The sequence below is a fragment of the Hakea prostrata genome, chromosome 1 (genome assembly GCF_041222555.1).
Source record: "Hakea prostrata isolate BN-2017 chromosome 1, UWA_Hpros_2, whole genome shotgun sequence".
Classification (NCBI taxonomy): domain Eukaryota; kingdom Viridiplantae; phylum Streptophyta; class Magnoliopsida; order Proteales; family Proteaceae; genus Hakea; species Hakea prostrata.
This window is the reverse complement of record NC_142600.1, coordinates 2,100,282-2,118,025: the sequence shown is the minus strand read 5'-3', so window position 1 is coordinate 2,118,025 and position 17,744 is coordinate 2,100,282. Positions and strand designations below refer to the sequence as shown.

The window sequence follows — 17,744 nt, the reverse complement described above, 5'->3', positions numbered from 1 at the left end:
AATAAAGAGCTCGTCTGCTGAGGTGACAATGATTTTTTTCCACCCCATGGCTTAAATGGGGCTTAATTTTGATTGTGGAGCCCACAAATACACTTTCTCTTATTCTTTTTCTTCCTACCCTTATCCCCTATACCCCTTCACATGGGGTCCCACAAATTAACTATTTCATCCCTTTTTCTCCATCAAGCAAGCACAATCCTAAAAGAAAAAAAAAACTACAAAGAAAAAGATATTATCAAAAAAGAGAAACAAAAGGCACTTGCATGTTGACATTATTCCAAAACAGAGAATTTAAATGTTCATACTGATATGTCCAGATTTTCCCTCCAGAAAAGGTATTTGTACTCCCTGCTCAAACAGCTGAATCTGCAGCAATTAAGAGACTATGTATCATGCCACTATATCCAAAACCTGGAAAATCAAATTGATAGGAGTCTACTAACTCATGCTTACTATCTTGGTATTTAAATTTGCCAAAACGTCATTTAATTGTAGCTTGCATTTGATATCTACAAGAAAAAAAAGGAAAATAAATTCAGGGTCTTCATGCCTGAAGTGGTCCTTCAAGAAGAGTATACAATCTGATATCCTCAAACATTGTTTAGGTTTCTATATAGGCTTCATAAAGTTATTCAACAAGGGAATAATTGAAGTATAATCTTTTCATTGCAGTTCAAAGCAACTCTTGTAGATGAAGGGTAAATACATTTGGAATTAAATAAATATGGGTAATTTCATGATTGGTGTAATGCAGCATACTGGCTGGAACAAGGGATTGAGGTAGCGTAGCAGGTTCTACTTCATCAATAACCTGTCCAATTCTCTTAAAGTGTATTAACTTGATCATGTCCTGCCCAATAAAACATGCATGGAGCTCACCAAATTTTGTAAGGCAGCTGGATGAAACTACTATATCCAATCTTGACTCAACTAGTGATAAGTGCATAAAATCATATAGATATAGGTTTTATTCATATTTTTTTTTCTCCATTTGCACGAGCTAAGTCATGTTTTTGTTTAATTTTCAGATCCCAGGGGCATGATTGAAATTATGATGCAAAAGCACCTCGAGTCGATGAAGATAAGAGTTGTTTGGGAGAAAAGAGAGTTTTCAGTAAACAATTCTACTTTCCTAATTCTTCTCTAGTGTTTCTATATTCCTAGGAGTCCTTTTTTTATCCTTCTCCTATTTTCTCGCTAACAGCCTAAATTTCTTCTACTTTCTCTAGTTAGTTTCCTTCATATTTTATCTTCCCTTTTCCTATTCGATCTATTTTTCTCCCTGTGTTATGATTAAAGGAAAGCTATCAAGTCTTCCCTTTTTCATATTCGATCCTTTACCTTTAGGAAAACAAGTTGTCGATCTCTTCTCTCTTTCTCTCTCTCTTTCCTATTTTCTCTGAACGGTCAATGCAATCTATCTCTTTCCTTGTTTGTAGGGAACCAATATAATCCTAGCAAGATCCTTGATTGCTTTCCCTTTAAGACTCCTTAACAGAATAGGAATCAAATGGAAAGAGAGAAAGCCTTAACTGATTCTGGAGCCTTATAAAAAGAAACTTTGGGGATTCCGCAGAGGAGATATCGGCTCTCACATCACTCATGGTTGCTGCCCTTGCATCACTCCCAATTGCTGCCAATCATCCTCTATCACTCTCTCTCATCACTAAAGAAAAAAGACCCACAGACCAGTCCCCTTTTCTGCCCATAGATTGCAGTTCAGCAGTGCATTCAGTTAGTGGGTGGAGCTTTCGACAGAGTAGCTGTCCAATGAGCATTGACAAACCCTACAGAGCATTAGTTCATTATTATTTGTTGTTCTACCTTTAAGAATCTTGCTGTGATGAAGAAAATAATATGTGATGAGACCTCCACTACCATGAGTGGCTAAGTTTCCTATTCTTTGGGGATGTAGATGAACTACTTTTTTTCATTAATTTGAATTTTTTTCATACTTTTTAGTTGATGTGGATTATTTTAATCATTAGACTTCAATGAGAATGCATGCTCTTTGATACATATATTTCTCTTCATCAACTAGTGTCCCTAATTGTGTATGAATTCAACTAATGATGTTTTATACCTAAGTGAACTAAGCGTGCCAAACTTAACGAAGGTCGATAGTCTTGCGAGGGTATATAACATTATTGGTTGAATCGTACACAATTAGGGACACTAGTTGATTGATGAAGAGAAATATGTGTATCAAAGGGCATGCATTCTCATTGAAATCTAATAATTAAAATAATCCACATCAACCAGAAAATATAAAGCCATTTAAATTAATGGAAAACAATAGTTCATCTACATCCCAAAGAATAGGAAACTTAGCTACTCATGGTAGTGTAGATATCATCACAGATTATCTTCTCCATTACAACAAATAATAATGAACTTAAGCTCTGCAGGGACCGTCAATGCTCATTGGACCGGAACTCTGTCGAAGGCTCCAAGTACTAACTGAGTGAACTGCTGAACTGCAATCTATGGGCATGAAAGGGACTGGTTCATGGGTCTTTTTTCTTAAGCAAAGGAAGAGAATGATAGGGGATGATGGGCAAAAACCGTGAATGATGTGAGAGCCGATATCTCCTCTGCAAAATCCATAAAGTTCCTTTTTATAGGGCTCCAAAAAAGGGTTGTATGAGTTGGTTAAGGCTTTCTCTCTCCCCCTTCGATTCCTATTCAATTAAGGAGTCTTAAAGGGAAAAGAGTCAATGATCGAACCAAGTCTATGTTGGTTTCCTACAAACAACGAAAGAGAGTGGAAGAGAGAGACTACGTATACTGTTTAGAGAAGAAATAGAAGAATAGAGAAAATAGGAAAAGGGGGCAAAAATGATAAAAAGAGAGAGAAGAGATCCACAACTTGTTTTCCTAAAGCTAAGGGATCGACTCTGCAAAAGGGAAGACTTGAAAGCTTTCCTTTAATTGAAACACAGGGAGAAATGAAAGAGGTAGAATAGGAAAAGGGGAGATAAAAATAGGAAGGAAACTGACTAGAGAAAGTAGCAGAAAAAGAAGAAACTTAGGCTGTTAGAGAGAAAATAGGAGAAGGGTTAAAAAAATAACTGCTAAGAATATAGAAACAGTAGAGAAGACTAAGAAAGTAGAACTATTTACCGAAAACTCTCTTTTCTCCCAAACCAGTCATGCAAACCACTCTTATCTTCACCGACTCTAGGTGCTTTTGCATCATAATTTCAATTCTGCCCCCTGGATTTGAAAATTAAACAAAAACAATAACTTAGCTCATATAAATGGAGAAAAAATATGAAATAAAACCTATATCTATATGATCTTTACGCACTTATCAATTACCCCCACACTTGAGTTTTGCTAGTCCTTCAGCAAAATGAAACTAAAAAAGACAATAAAAGCAGTAGTCAAAATAATAAATAAATAAAAACTCACTCACTTCCGCGGGAACAGTTGCATTTAGCATGTGCAACAAGCCTTTAAACCACTAGGTTACCCTAGTGGACGAGTTTTGTCTCATGAGTATTTGCAGAGAATAAATACACAGAATTCTTAAGTGATCATCTAATTATTCTGGCAATGGTAAAAGTAAAAAGATAGATTCCAAGACAAAGACACTCCATTAAAGATTGAAGGGAGTAACTAGTTTGCATCATGTACTAACTATCAGGATCAGGGTACAACACATAGAGGTCATGTTTGACCAACCCTATCACCAAGTTGCCATCCTTAGTTATGCCCCTCTCTAAGCCTTCTATTTATCCTACCATTTATTTGCTTATAATTATGTCTTATGGTATAGATCAAATACATAATTCTCCAATACCATAAAATGGAACAAAAAGGGTTAAAGTGGGTGATAAACCTTGCATGGAGATCAATTGGAGCAGGACACCAGCCTAGAACTCGGATGTCACTGGGAAGGACTTTGTTCAGGACCTTCACATAATCAATTTCCTCATCTACAAAAGAAACAAATAAATAAATAAATAAGAGTTAGCAAATATAGTTCTCTCATCAAGCATTCAACCTTATCATACCATGGATTTTTTTTTCTTCTTCGTGTGTGTTTGGGGGGTGGGGTTGAATTGGGACTTATGGTTGATGGACGGTTATATGAGAAATTTCCCCAAATTGTGGTATTAACTACTTAGTACTTTGAAATCTTAGTATGGTCATCGTATTACGTTCCTATATCTATCCTATGAGAACACCCTAAGCTCTTTCTTATGCTAAATTGGACAACAAATTAGAATCCTATGGCTAGAAAGAAATCAATCCCCATGGCATACAAAACATTGATTAGATCAAACAGAATATATTAAATTTCTAGGCCAACAAAATCGGGGAGTGGTCAATCATCTCCCAAACCACCACTGTCCAGTTATGGCGTCAAACCCCGCTTGGAGGTCTTAACTGACAATGGCCATAGAGACATTGTGTACCAAGCATCAGCAGAACTCTCATTCATTACCAACTCAAGTACTCCACCCTATGAGGACTGGAGCACCAGAATTCAACTGTTTCACTACCATATCAGCAGGAAATTCAGGAGGGGGGGGGGTTGGGATGTATTAGCCAGATTGTTGCAAAGTGGAGGTGAGGTATTTCAGCTGGGAGGTTAATCTGCCTACTGTTGAAGATGACAACACTTTAAAACAGGTCTAGAAATTTTCAACTCTTTCAAAAGATGTTAAAATCAAGGAAAAGGAGATTTTAACTAGTAATCACTTATTCATTTATTTTGGACAAAGAAGATGAAGGAACAGCTCCACTAAGCAATTTTTTATTTTTTATTTTGGGAGGGGGGGAGATCTGAAATTTTTTTCAAGCAGTTCAAGACAGCAGGAACGACGAGGCAAACAGGAGGCTTAATTCACCACATCTTTGATGACAAATTAGTTTACTGACATAAATTAGATGTGTAAAACAATTGGTTTTGTAGTTTTGTTAATTTTTATAAGCCCTCTTTTCATCATCCCTTTCAAAGCTGCAAATGGAGCTGTCGTCAATAGTCCAGGTTACTCAGACATAATCTTCATTCAATAATCCAATGCAAGCTTGGCATATCAGAAGGAAACTTAAAAATAAGAGAAATGGCAAACCACATCTTCCTTTCGGAGCATTTTCCTCACAATTTGCAACCAACTGCATGTCCTTTAGGTTTGATCGTAAAAACAAAGACACAACCTGCAACAAACACTTCTTATGCTATCAAACGTTGGAAGGAAAGAGGGCAGAAATGCTTTTTGACCTACAGTAGGATGGATTACATCCCCCATATTTTCCTTCTGCACCCAGTCTAAAATAAAGGAATTTAGAAACTTTTCAGGAAAAATATAAAGAACTATTAAATCTGACAAATATTTTATTGATGATTCACAAAGAGAATGAACAGTGACCAGTAATTTATCCAATAAAAATGACGTAGCGGGAACCAATAACTGCAACCAAATATTGCAAAACAAATAACTTGGCCAGGAACAAACACAAACTCCATATAACCAGGTTTGAGGTGCTAGAACTGGATCAGCGGAATCAGCTGGGGTCAAATCTGAGTCCACCCAATCCAGAAATCCAGAGCAGACCAAATGGGATCAGCTGATCCAGATCAACTAATCTAAAGCGCAAACCCAGTAAATAAAATCCCTGTAACCCGAAATTCTATATTTTGGGAATCCAACAAAATGACAGGAAAGAGTTTGAGGAATTCACGACGCCATTTTTTCTTCTGCACTGAGAAGATTCATACCTGATACGTGAACCAATTTGAGTTCAAATCACTTGGAATTGTAAACCTAAACATTTACAGAGAACACATCTAACGAGCCATTCAACCTCAAAAAGCACAAAGGTGGACATCAAAACCATCCAAATTTTAGTTGACAAACACAGAGAGAGAAACTTTCACGAATTCCTCACTTTCTTTGTGCTTCTTGGCAATGAACCTTCAGAATCTGGTTCATACATTAAGGACTTGAAGACCACTAGCTTTTGCAAGTTCATGTCTATATGTGTAATATTAGTGACAGAGTTAAATAATGTTCCCATTTCCCAAGCAAAACAAGTAGATAATTTTAGCAAATCTTTTACCCATAACAAATCAATTTTCAAATATAATTGTGAAAAAAATCCCCAAGAAACCCACCATTTAATGGGTTTCACTGTTGAAAAATCCTACTATTATGATTTAGCAATGACTGCCTCTTTTTGGATCATAGGGCACAAGTTAAATTGGAATACAAAATGTTGCATAAAAAAATGTAAATCAGAAACTCTTGGATGATCTCTTACTATTAACTCTCTAATTTTTCCCTAATAACCAAGATAATTTGTGGTATTTATTTGTGTGGCTTATACCTTGTATCTAGCATGGCCTTGAAAAGATCTATTTGAGAGGATGTAGCTGACCATTTGGTTGGGACAAAGCTTCTGTTGTAACATTTCTCGTTTTTTCGTTTTATTTTTTAAATATTTTTTAGGCCAATTCAACCTGATTAAATAAAGAGGATCATTGAGTAAGGATCAGACAGTTACCAACCAATCCTGCCACCATATATCGGAATCATCCCGAGCAAATCCCATCCCTGATCACAAGTTTAAATTGAACGAGAATTTTCCTTATCAACCATTTTTTACTTTTTCAATGCATATCAACCAAAGGGTGGCCAATTATTGTCCTCAAACATACAGATGACCCACATATTGTATTTGACAAGATAGACCTGTACATCTGAAAGGCATAAGAATGTTTTAAGAAGATCAAAGGATAAGAGAACTTTTTTCCTTCAAGAAGTAACAAGGGAGAAAATGCCATTAGATTTAGGGCATACATAATGCATGAGGTTCCAGCCACTCTGGGGTCTGAAAAGGGGGGGGGGGGGGGGGGGGGTTGTCATGTAGGCAGTATTTTCCCTGCTTTTGCAGAGATGCTATCTTCAGACTCAAACCAAAACAAGGAAACCTGGAAATATTGAATCTATGCTGTGCTATGGTTAGTTATCCATAGAATGAGCCTGCTCAGTGGCCACTGCCACCAAGTAATGCTAGAGCAAAGGTCTTAACTTTTATGTACTCATGCTCTCTAAAGTTCTATCTTCATTCCTGTTATACAGCAATCAAAGGATCCCGTCCCACCACTATTGATATTCATAGCCAAATCTGATTATCCACTGACACCAGAGGCATGCCTATCTGTCTCAACAGTGATATAAGAAAACCACCTCCCCCCCCCCCCCCCCCCAAAAAAAAAAAAAAAAAAAGCGCCACCAGTACAAAACTTCAAAACAGGTAGATTTTCCTCAAGGCATCATGCCAAGTAAGAATCCTACAGCTACTCAAAATAACACTGTTAAGACAAGAAAGCTAACGCAATCAGTAAAACATGTGCATCACTCCATCATCAACATAGTAGAATACCCACACACAAAAAAAAAAAATTAAAACTTTGCATTTGTGGGTTCTAGTGCATAAAGCTTGCTACCATCCAAGTACTGAGGCTTAGTTCTACACTGTCAAAGAAAGTCTAGTGGGACTTTTCAACCCTAACTATTAAAGGATAGGAAAAAGAAGAAAAGCGCTTCATTCTCAACCCAAACTTTGGATATAGAGATCCAATCCTAGACATTAAGCAATATTATTTGTCCCAAATTAATTCCACAAAGCAATCAACCAAATGTTTGTGTTAAAACTTAAAAGAAACAAAGAAAGAAAGAAAGAAAGAAAGAGATTCTCTTGCCAACAGACTTCTCAGATGTGACACTCATGAAGAATTGAAAAAAAGCCAAAAATACTTCCCCCTCTTTGCCCAATCAAGCATTTTGGACATTAAGGTTGAAAAATCATCAAAAAAGTACTAGAATGATAAAAGGCAAACCCAGTGCCAAAGGCTTCCGCACAAGCAGAGAATGATATTAATTGAAAATAGCTAGAAATGCAGAAGTGTTCTACTACCTTTCTTTTCTTAGTAGAGGACAATAACCAACTGCAAACACTTTGCAGCAGGCAGAAACAAGGAAAACCGGAGAACCTGATTTACCAATTGGATAAAGACAAGTCAGACCAAGGTATCACAACATACGCATACTCACCCCCTCCCCATGCACTCAGCAAAGCAGTCTAGGTTCCCTATTACAGTTTGCCCCGAGGATCTCTAAGCCTATAGGCCCAAAAGTAGATAAGCCTCCTATATTCCATAACATGACAACACCTTACTTAGTCAAGGAAAATAAAATGACAAACGAATCATATGTAATGGCTTGCAATATCCAATGTTTCCATTAATGAAAAATATCTTCTCGTTTAAGTTCCATGACATGACAACACATGATTAAATCAAGGCAAATAAAATGAGAAACGAATTATATGTAACGGCTTGAATATCCAACGTTTCAATTAATGAAACTTAACTTCTCTTGCCAACAGACATGAGACCTATGAAACAGAAAGTTGACTCACCATCAAACATTAACTTCTAAAAGAAATGAGAAAGAAGATTCTGGAATTCACTAACCTGTCCAACAGATGAAACACCCTTGTCGGTCCTACCACACCTTGAATATTGTGACTCCGCTTTCTCACCAATTAAAAGCTTTGTCTGCTTAAGTGCCTTGAAAAATTCAGACTGCAGGAATTGAATTATTCAATAGAAATTAATAACATGAAGATCTTTGAACTTTTATGTGGAAAAAAAAAAAAAATTACAGCTTCTGTAGAGGAATCTTCACACAAAGATCATAACAAAACCTCAAGTTATTCTTGTTGTGGTGTGGAAAAGATACTTTAATTCTTTTGTCTAAGAAGATACCTTCGATTGCACGTATATGCCTCAAAAGTAAGACCATCAAGTTGTAATTTCAAACTCCTAACAATTCTCGATGCAGAATTCCAGCAAGAAGAGAATATTGGCATGTTATTTTGGGTTTGGTTTTGTTTACGGGGTCCAACTGGACCTATGATATGCTTTGTTTAAGTTGAAATTAATTAAGTGCCCAATGGGTTATAGGGACCATTTTCTATGTATATGGGGATATACTATGTAATGGGCCATCCTATATGGGGTAACACAGTTATCTTGTATTCCAGTTTTTATTATTTGTTTAAGAATATTTGGAGGAGATTTATATGGTGATATTCTAAAAGATCAAACGGAAGTTTATCTAGAAGAGTTTTGTAATATTCTGTCAAATCTTTATATACCATTGTTCTAGTTTCCATCTTCTGTAATGGACCTCAGTTGTTACTCGCCTGCTACTTATTGCTATTTTATGTTTCTGTAATCCTTTTGTTTGTGCTTATGTAGGGTTGCTACTTTGTAAGCTATCAGGTGACCAACACTTGCTGTACTTGCTGTACACAGCCTCTAATCCATAAATACAGGAGCACTGGCCTGCAATTTGTCTGATTGAAAAACTTGACCTCTGCTTCTTTGAGTAGTAAGTGATGCAAGTCCTGCCCCATTGTAGTGAATCAACATATTGGAATCAGTCAAAATTGAAAATTGCTCTCCATAGGGTTTCTGACTTTCTGTCAAACAAAAATGATGGATAACCTAATGATAAAGGGTACTGGCTGGCATGAGAAATATCATCCTATCAAACACCCTCTGCCAAAGGCATATCATCAGTCCAAACATGGCCCCCTCAATTGTCAACAATAAAGGCACTGCCTTTCAAGCCCATGTATGGGAGAAAGTAGTTAAACTCATCCTCCTAGTCTTCCGTAGTGTTTGAGCCAATTGGACCTATATCATTGTTTCACCTTAATTAAAGGTGGTTCTTAAGTTGGTCACTAAGTGGTGATCTGTAGTTGCTAAACTGCCTTCCGGTTGAAAAGTGAGAAAGATCAATTATTCTGAGACAAACCCACATGTAAGGATCAGCTGAGTTGTCAACCCTCTACAGCACTCAGATTCTGTTAGTTTCCTGGTGGGAAGAAAAGTTTTTGCTATAATTATTTTGTTGATTGGACATTTGGGCTGCAATTACTTAACAGGTCATGCTTTTAGGTGAACCAGTAACACACAAGCTACCAAAGCAAGGAGGTTGAGCACTCAAATCTGGTGAACTGCAATCAGTATCCACACTTCTTGATGAGACATGAAGTGCTTCAACATGAGTACCTACCACGTGCAAGGACCACATGTATACAGTCATGCACCTTTTTTTCTTTTTTTCCCCCTTCTTTTTTTCTTTTCTTTTTTTTTTTTTTCCCCTCTAATACAGATATTTAAGTGTCACCTCTCAATTGGGTGTAGGAAGGTGGCCAAAGCACAATTATCCTTAGTTTTGTTAGTATAGAAGCAGGATGGACAACAATGTTGCAAGCATAAAGTATCACGCAGAATGGACTATAGTGGCAAACCAATAAGGCACTCTTCCTAAGGTAGTGGATGCTTCCACGCAGCAGAAAGCCCAATGCATCCACTGTATCCATCAAGTTCAGAAACCAGAAATGGATTTTGAAGCCTTATGTATTATCGAACGGTAAAAGCACTAGGAGAAGACCAACAATTGGCAGCTTTTGATTGCCTTCTATGTCAATGGTTTTCCTACTTTACGTTCTCTATAATCATACTTAGAGAGAGAGAGAGAGACACTGACCTCAACAGTTGGATCCATTTGTCCCTCTGATGAAAAACCATGAAACCTGTGAAAATTTTGAAGACAATCCCACATCAGAAATGACACATGCAGGAAGGACGTGCAGAGCATATAGAACCAGATTAGAACAGAACAAAGCAGCTCAATGAGAAGTTTTTCATTGAAGACAAGCACCAAGAAAATCATTTGGATGACAAGGAGTCAAGGCATAAGTGTATAACAAAAAGGATTAATGATGTTTCTTTTAGCATTTATATCATGAGAATCTGAGACGAACAATGAAGTGTTCCAAGTTAGCCTACACATTTTCTCTATTATGATAAACGTCATTTCCCCCATGGGGGAAAAATCAATAGCATTAGCAAATTCCTATTTCATAAACAGTTCAGACCCTCTCTTTGGTTAAAGTTTGGAGAAAATAACCAGTCTTGGACTAGCAATTAATTTTCACAAGATAAATGAAAACTCGGACTTATCCTATACACGACAAGGAACCTCCACTTCTCACTAAATCGGCTATATTTCAAGCATTACCATGAGAAACATATGTTTTTCAAATTTTTCATTGAGAAGGAAAGAAATATATCAGCAAGAAGAGAACGAGATTCATCACCAAAAAAAATAAAGAAAAGAGAGAAAAAGAGTTGTTTCTTTTTGTCTTTTTTTTTTTTTTTTTTTTGGGGGGGGGGGGGGTTTTAATCCAGGGAATATAGAAAGTAGAAAGAACAACAAAGAGCTATGCAAAGACATTCCATCAACAATCATTTTTCATCGCACTTACAACATTAAACTCCAAATGCAACTAAAATAGAGGTAATGCATTCAATTGTGGTTTCATATTAAATCATTTCACTTAATGAAGGTGATTCTGACTTCCCTCCAAAAATTTCCACCAGATTGTAGAGGGTGGAACATTCCTCAAACAAGCCACTTTTAAAGATCAATCTGATGATTGTAAGGGTAAGCCAGAACATCCAAAGTTTCATCATAAAGAGGAAACAAACACTAACAGAAGAAAGACGTCAGAGCTTCAAGAAAATGAAATATATTAAATAAACTACTCAACTAACACCAACAGAAGAGGGACGTCAAAGCTTCAAGAAAATGAAATATATTTGAATAAACTACTTAACTAAAATCTCTTGGACAGGTTAAAAGGAGATGAAAACATGAAAGCCTCAATTCTTTAGATACCTCCCCCCCCCCCCACCCACCCAAAAAAAAAATCCACATCAAGGAGGAAAAAGGCACAAATTACATTTACAACCCGGGTTTTGCAAATATTACATTTACATCCCCTGGAATATTTTCTATTACGTCTGCACACTCTCTATGTTTCAAATTATATGTCAAACGTACACCTACCTTCTGAATTAAGCAATGACTAAGCATCTATTATATTTTTAAAATTCCCATATTACCCTCCCAACAGAGAAACATGTCTGGACTTCAAGGGGAAAAAAGCCCCTTCCATCTTCCTCTTCTTCCTACTCCTCATCTTCATCATCCCTATTTGCAAGTGGAAGTGCAGTGGCATCAGACTATCTCATCTTCAATGTCCTCTATACCATCGTCCTCATTAACCACCCAAAGTCGTTCCTTGGGAGAACCGTAGATGTGAAGCTACAACTGGGAGTGAAGGTAAACAAATAACCAGAATTCAAGAACACTTACAGCTGTAGGTAAACAACTCAGATAATTGTGAAATCTGGACATGAAGTTTATCAAACACTGCAAGGAATTACTCTTCAAAAGATGGGTTCAATTCAATGGTTAGATCTCAAGAACCAGAACTGTCGCAGAATTAGTAACTTGAGATGTCTGAGTTTCAGAATTCAGAAATCTAAGAAAATGATGAACTAATGGAGGTAAGATTCTGGTCAACAGCAGTTCATAGACTAACCGAGATGTCTATCAAGTAAACCCGATGGTTGGATTAGGAGTTCTTAAGTAAGAGTATTGATGGAGAAGGAAGCTGAAGATGATGATATTACTATGCATCCTGAGATCAGATTTAAATTAACAATTCATTTGGGCTCATAAAGATTTCTAGTCAACCAACAGTGAGCCGAAACCCAACTCTTCTTCTCTTCATCCTAGATCCAATCTTCCCAACCAACTCTTTAATCCCAAATATGGGCATCAGTCACAGATGCTTCTATGAAAAAGAAAATAGATATCAAAAGAAGGGGTTTTGGGTTAGAAAGAGGAGACTAAACCACCTGTTGCTCTTCACCTTGCTCATCTACCGCCATTTTAAGCAGATAAAATTGATTTGAATGAAGACTAAGAGTAACCGAAAAAGGGAAATTTGCTATGAGCCATGAGGCAATTGCAGAATGAGGGATTTTCATATTGATCAGCTTTTTTCTGTTTTTTCAACAACAAAAGACAATGAATAACAGAGGAGAAACAAGAAGAGCATAGGAGAAGGTGCAGGTGCAAAGAGGAAGAAGAATACGAGAGGTACCTGAGTTGGATAGACGCCAGAAAAGCAGATGTTGCCATAGCAGCAACCAGAGTGCGTAACTAATTGCAGGAGCTAGAGCCAAAGGTGAGGAGCCGATCGACTGGCTTTTTTTTTTTTTGTTCTAACTACTTTTGTTCTCACTTACAAGAAGACTCCACAAGTGCAATTACATCTTCTTCAATTTAAAACCAACAGTGGCAGAAGGGGATTTAGTAATAGGAAAAATCCCAAAGGGGGTAAATGTAATAGCTTACAAACACAGGGGGTTTATACGCAATTTGCTCATAAGAAAAAAGATGAATAAGTAGAGGGAATCAGCAAGGAACCATTAAGAAGAGAAAATTTTGTTGGTTCATGGATGTCTACCAAAGTTTCTGTCTCAGAGTTAACATGAAAAGAAATAAGTTGCAATTGACCAAACTTCATAGACAATGGAAGTGATGGGACAATTGATTCATTAAAGCATACCTCTGACCGAAGTACATAATCTTTAGTGCAACATATCTCCTAGAATGGTGACGCATGATCCCTGTGTCACGACCTGCTTTCAAATGATTAGACTTTTAACCTCCTTTCAGACATAATCATGATTACTATTTTCACGCATGTCAAGGACATAACAATCATTAAAAACAGTTCTACAAAAGCAAATTTGACTTCAAGAAATTCTGTACTTTGCCTAAATAAAAGCAGTCATGAACGTAGATGTATCTGCATAGGCACGGAATCAATCTTTCTCTAAATATAATTTCTTTAATTTTGGGTTCATCCTTTTGTCTTTTAAATATTATATGAAGTTAGAGTAGGAAACACTTCAAGTTGAGTTTCCTTGTTTAAGTTCAAGATCATTCCATGTTGGTGCAATGCTAAAGGTTGCTCCACTATGACCAAGTGGTGATGGGTTTGAGTCTGAAGACAGCCTCTTGCAAAATAAGGGGTAAGACTGTGAATATAATGACCATCCCAAGACCCTGCAGTGGCAGGAGCCTACTGCACTTAGCACGACCGCAAAAGAAAGACCATTTCAAATCCAAAAGTTTTAATAGGAGCAGCAAAAGTTGGAGTGGTGTAAACATATGCTGCAGAAATTATACCTAAATTATGAAACAAAAAGGATCATTGGTTTCACAGGAACTTATAGGGTTCTTGACTGTGTTCAAGCTTGCTGGCTGTTGCCATTGCTAGTTAATATTACTGATTCTTATTCTTGTCGCTGCACTGAATCTGGATTACAAACAGGTCAGTTCTTGAATTATGGTCAGTTATTTTTCAATTCTTTATGAGTTTATGCTGTGGAAACCTGGTTCTTGACATGGGGAATTGATTACATCTTGATTGGTTTCCTTGTCTCTTTTGCTTTCTACCAAATCAATTTCTTTTAAAACATAAATTTATTCTTTTTTGTTTTTATTGCTTTTTATTAGTATTTTCATATAAGGAGATGATTTGCTTTCAAGAAATGAATCCACCTCAACCTCCTTAGTGAAGAGAGAAATCAATTTTCTGCAAAATGGCCTATTTGTATAGTCCTATAATTTCATAAAATGAAGTTTAGTTGTTTCCTATGGCATCTAATTGAGAATCTATATTTCTTTTCTCCCACATCAAGTTCTCTTTATTTTTCTTGTTTTGTTTTCCACCAAAACATTCTGGAAAACCCTTGTTATCCTTGGCAATTTACAACTTCATCTGTGGTTATTTTAACAGCCACAAATGATACAGTGTGTGCAATAACTATAATGAATGCTAAATATTTATAACAGGGAAAATCGTGAAGCACATATTATCTGGAAAGGAGCAATTTCAGAGCTGTTGTTTTTAGCTAAGTCTGTCTCAACTGTAATACAGAGTATCAACGGCAAACATTAGTTCATATACCAAGGCTATATACTCATTTCCACCAAGAAAGAGCACTAAGTACATAAATGGATCATAAGCCATTGTACTCATTTTTAAGGATAACAGCAAAGCTCCACTAACAAAACCAACAGGTCTAACAACAATAGGAAACCCAAAATGGAGAAGCCAGCATAGTACATCAACGAAAGGAGAGAATACGGTAGAGACTAGACAGAAAGAGGGGCCAAAAAACATAGTAGGAAATCCAGGATAATAGGTCTAGAAAAGCCTTCTCTAGCTTGCTCATTTTCATGGAATTTCATGTATCCATTGCCACATACAAACCAAATGTTTAGTAGTACAAAAGCAGCATAAATATGTTTAACCAAATGAACAACCCCATATATCATCTTGGCTAAGGCAAGACTACCCACAGAATCACCCTTATGCAAGAAACTCAAGGCTCCAGTATCCGAAATGCATATTCCTATAGCATGGATGGACCCCAATCATCTAATTTCCGAGGGGCAATAGTTGCCTAAAAGAGTTGATAAATATCAAAGGGGAGAATTTGGAACAGACTGGTGGACTATTATTTTGCAGTTCAGTCAATTAATTAAAAGATGAAGAGAAGCCCTGCTGTTTCAGTCAAGTTATTCCCAGAGCACTCTGAACAGACTTTAGGCCAAGACATGGCAAACAATTAAAAATAAGAGAGAAAGAAAGAGAGTTTTTTGCTCATTGATTTTTTTCTAAAAGACCAACTTGATAGTTCGTTCAAATCTGTCATCTTTTTAATTGAAAACAGCAACAATATGTACAGGTCTAGAGATTTATTATAAATAACTCTACCATATTCATGTTTAATCCGACATTTGAGATCATGAACTAACCGATTGTTTCCTCTTTCGGTTTCTTTCTTCTATTCCTGTCAGCATTTTCGGTTCCCTCGTTCCTTCTTGTTAGTACGTCTTCTTCTCTGCAATCTTCTGGGTAGGACGCTGCTCCAACTATACCAATGTCAGCAGTTGACTGCACTATGTCCTCAACCGAAGTGTCAGCAGGTACAATTGAACGTTCAGGACTCTCCTTTATCTGCATGAACTTGACCTAATGGGTTTCGACATGTAACCAACATCCAACAAAAACAAATAACAAGCTGTGTTTGCAGGATCAGTTTATAAGAAAAGCCTGAAGAGTTTCAAAACCAGCTGGAACATGACTTTAACCCATTATGAGATCCCACTTGGGGCATCAATCAATAATCCTTCATTTATCAAAATGAGTGGAGACTGGAGAACCTAATGTATAAGAAGTTCCACTACCGAATCCTACGAAGTTACCAAATTGACATCATCATATTCTAAAATTTTCATTCCCATATAGACATCATCGTAGTTAAAAAAATCTCACCCCAATGCCAACCATTTCAGCAGCTGAGAACTAGGTTAACAAGGCAATAATGATAGAAAAAGAAGAAGGAAAAAAAAGTTAAAGCTCCACGGCGAACCTTTTGGCACCGACAATTTGAAATCTGAGATAATCTTGCGTTTTCGAGCTCTAATTCCTGAGTTTTTGAACATCCAAGAATGAAATCGGGGCGTCCAGAAATGAGAAGAAAATAACACAATACATGAAACAGAAGAAGAATCGCTAAAATGTCTGCGACCAGTGGACGGAAGGAAGTAAGGATGATACCTTGACTCTGGTTGTGAGTAGTTTGAGCCGATACTGCAATTCAACAATGAGGTCATCCCTCTCCGATGTTTCAATCCGAAGATCGGAGGCTTCGCAATGGTGAACGCTTCCTGCTTTTCCCGCCATTGCTGCTGCTTGTACAGTAACGTTCCAACTTCCAAGAGATTTTCGCCCGTTCGGGTTTAAGTGGATGAGACGGTGAGACCCAATATATATATTAGGGTTTTCGAGAGTCCGACCCTTCGAAATGGTTCGTATTCTTGCACCGTCTTACTTATATGGATTTTTTAATTTATTTTTTCCCGAGGGTTTTCTCCGCTCCAATTTATGGGCACTTTCCAACATATAATAATTTAAAGAATTTTTTATATGGTAGCGTGTATTATTTATGGTGAAATTATTGATCACTCGCTATTATGCTATAAATTAGATAGCATCCATTGTCAAAATTAAATTTTCTATTAAGTCATGAGTAAAAATACCTAAATGCCATTATTTTTATTTATTTCATTTAAATTTAAAAAGCAAATTACCCAGTATCTTTTGGATACTAAAATGACGTTATTATCCCCAATTTGACTTACTAACTAAACTATATGCCTTTACATCCATTTAATTTTGAAGGGATAATCCCTTCATCCATCTTCTTCTTCTATAGTTCTTTGCATCTTTTTATCAGTTTTGAAACCATTTTCTCAATGTCTCCAAGGTAAGCCAGACTTTATTTATTTATTACCAGCTCCTCAACTTGTGCAAGAATAGCCAACATCATATCCAACAAAAAGTGAAAAATGATGGCATCGTAGAGAGAGACTTCCAAATCTCTAATTTGCATGTATACAGATGAAGTCATGAAGAAGTATATAATGTGAACCTGTATTATAACAAAATGTCCATATGTTTATGTTCGTACAATAATCAAAGGGCCAAACAAATCAGCAAGTACACCCGATTTGAACCACTATGTAGTCATTAACTTTATCACACCCATCATAATGTATTATTGTGTAAATATACATTATTGGACTATGATGGGTTTGAGGGGTGCAAGTTAAAATTGTTCAGACTATGGGAGATATGATGATTAGTCTCTTTATGGTTAATACACTTCGAATTTGTGGAGTCCATCCATATAAAGATTATATGTACGTTGAGTG

General features: G+C 36.7%; 1 protein-coding gene across 3 annotated transcripts in view; it reads right to left on the bottom strand.

Moving 5' to 3' along the window:
* Positions 1-16,814, bottom strand: part of LOC149026578 (Pseudouridine synthase family protein) — a 47,040-nt gene extending 30,226 nt beyond the window's left edge. Inside the window, exons 1-9 of one of the 3 annotated variants that reach the window (XM_089154431.1) lie at positions 16,588-16,814; positions 16,400-16,456; positions 15,783-15,999; positions 13,519-13,591; positions 10,581-10,626; positions 8,492-8,602; positions 5,115-5,169; positions 3,845-3,941; positions 306-366 (exon numbers count right to left, since the gene is read on the bottom strand). In XM_089154431.1, the coding sequence (XP_089010557.1) occupies positions 306-366; positions 3,845-3,941; positions 5,115-5,169; positions 8,492-8,602; positions 10,581-10,626; positions 13,519-13,591; positions 15,783-15,999; positions 16,400-16,456; positions 16,588-16,713 (843 nt within the window). In that variant the 5' untranslated portion in view covers positions 16,714-16,814. Of the gene's footprint in view, positions 1-305; positions 367-3,844; positions 3,942-5,084; positions 5,170-8,491; positions 8,603-10,580; positions 10,627-13,518; positions 13,592-15,782; positions 16,000-16,399; positions 16,457-16,587 lie in introns of all 3 variants that reach the window. The other 2 variants (XM_089154427.1, XM_089154424.1) reach the window with 2 other exon arrangements.
* Positions 16,815-17,744: the final 930 nt, after the last annotated feature.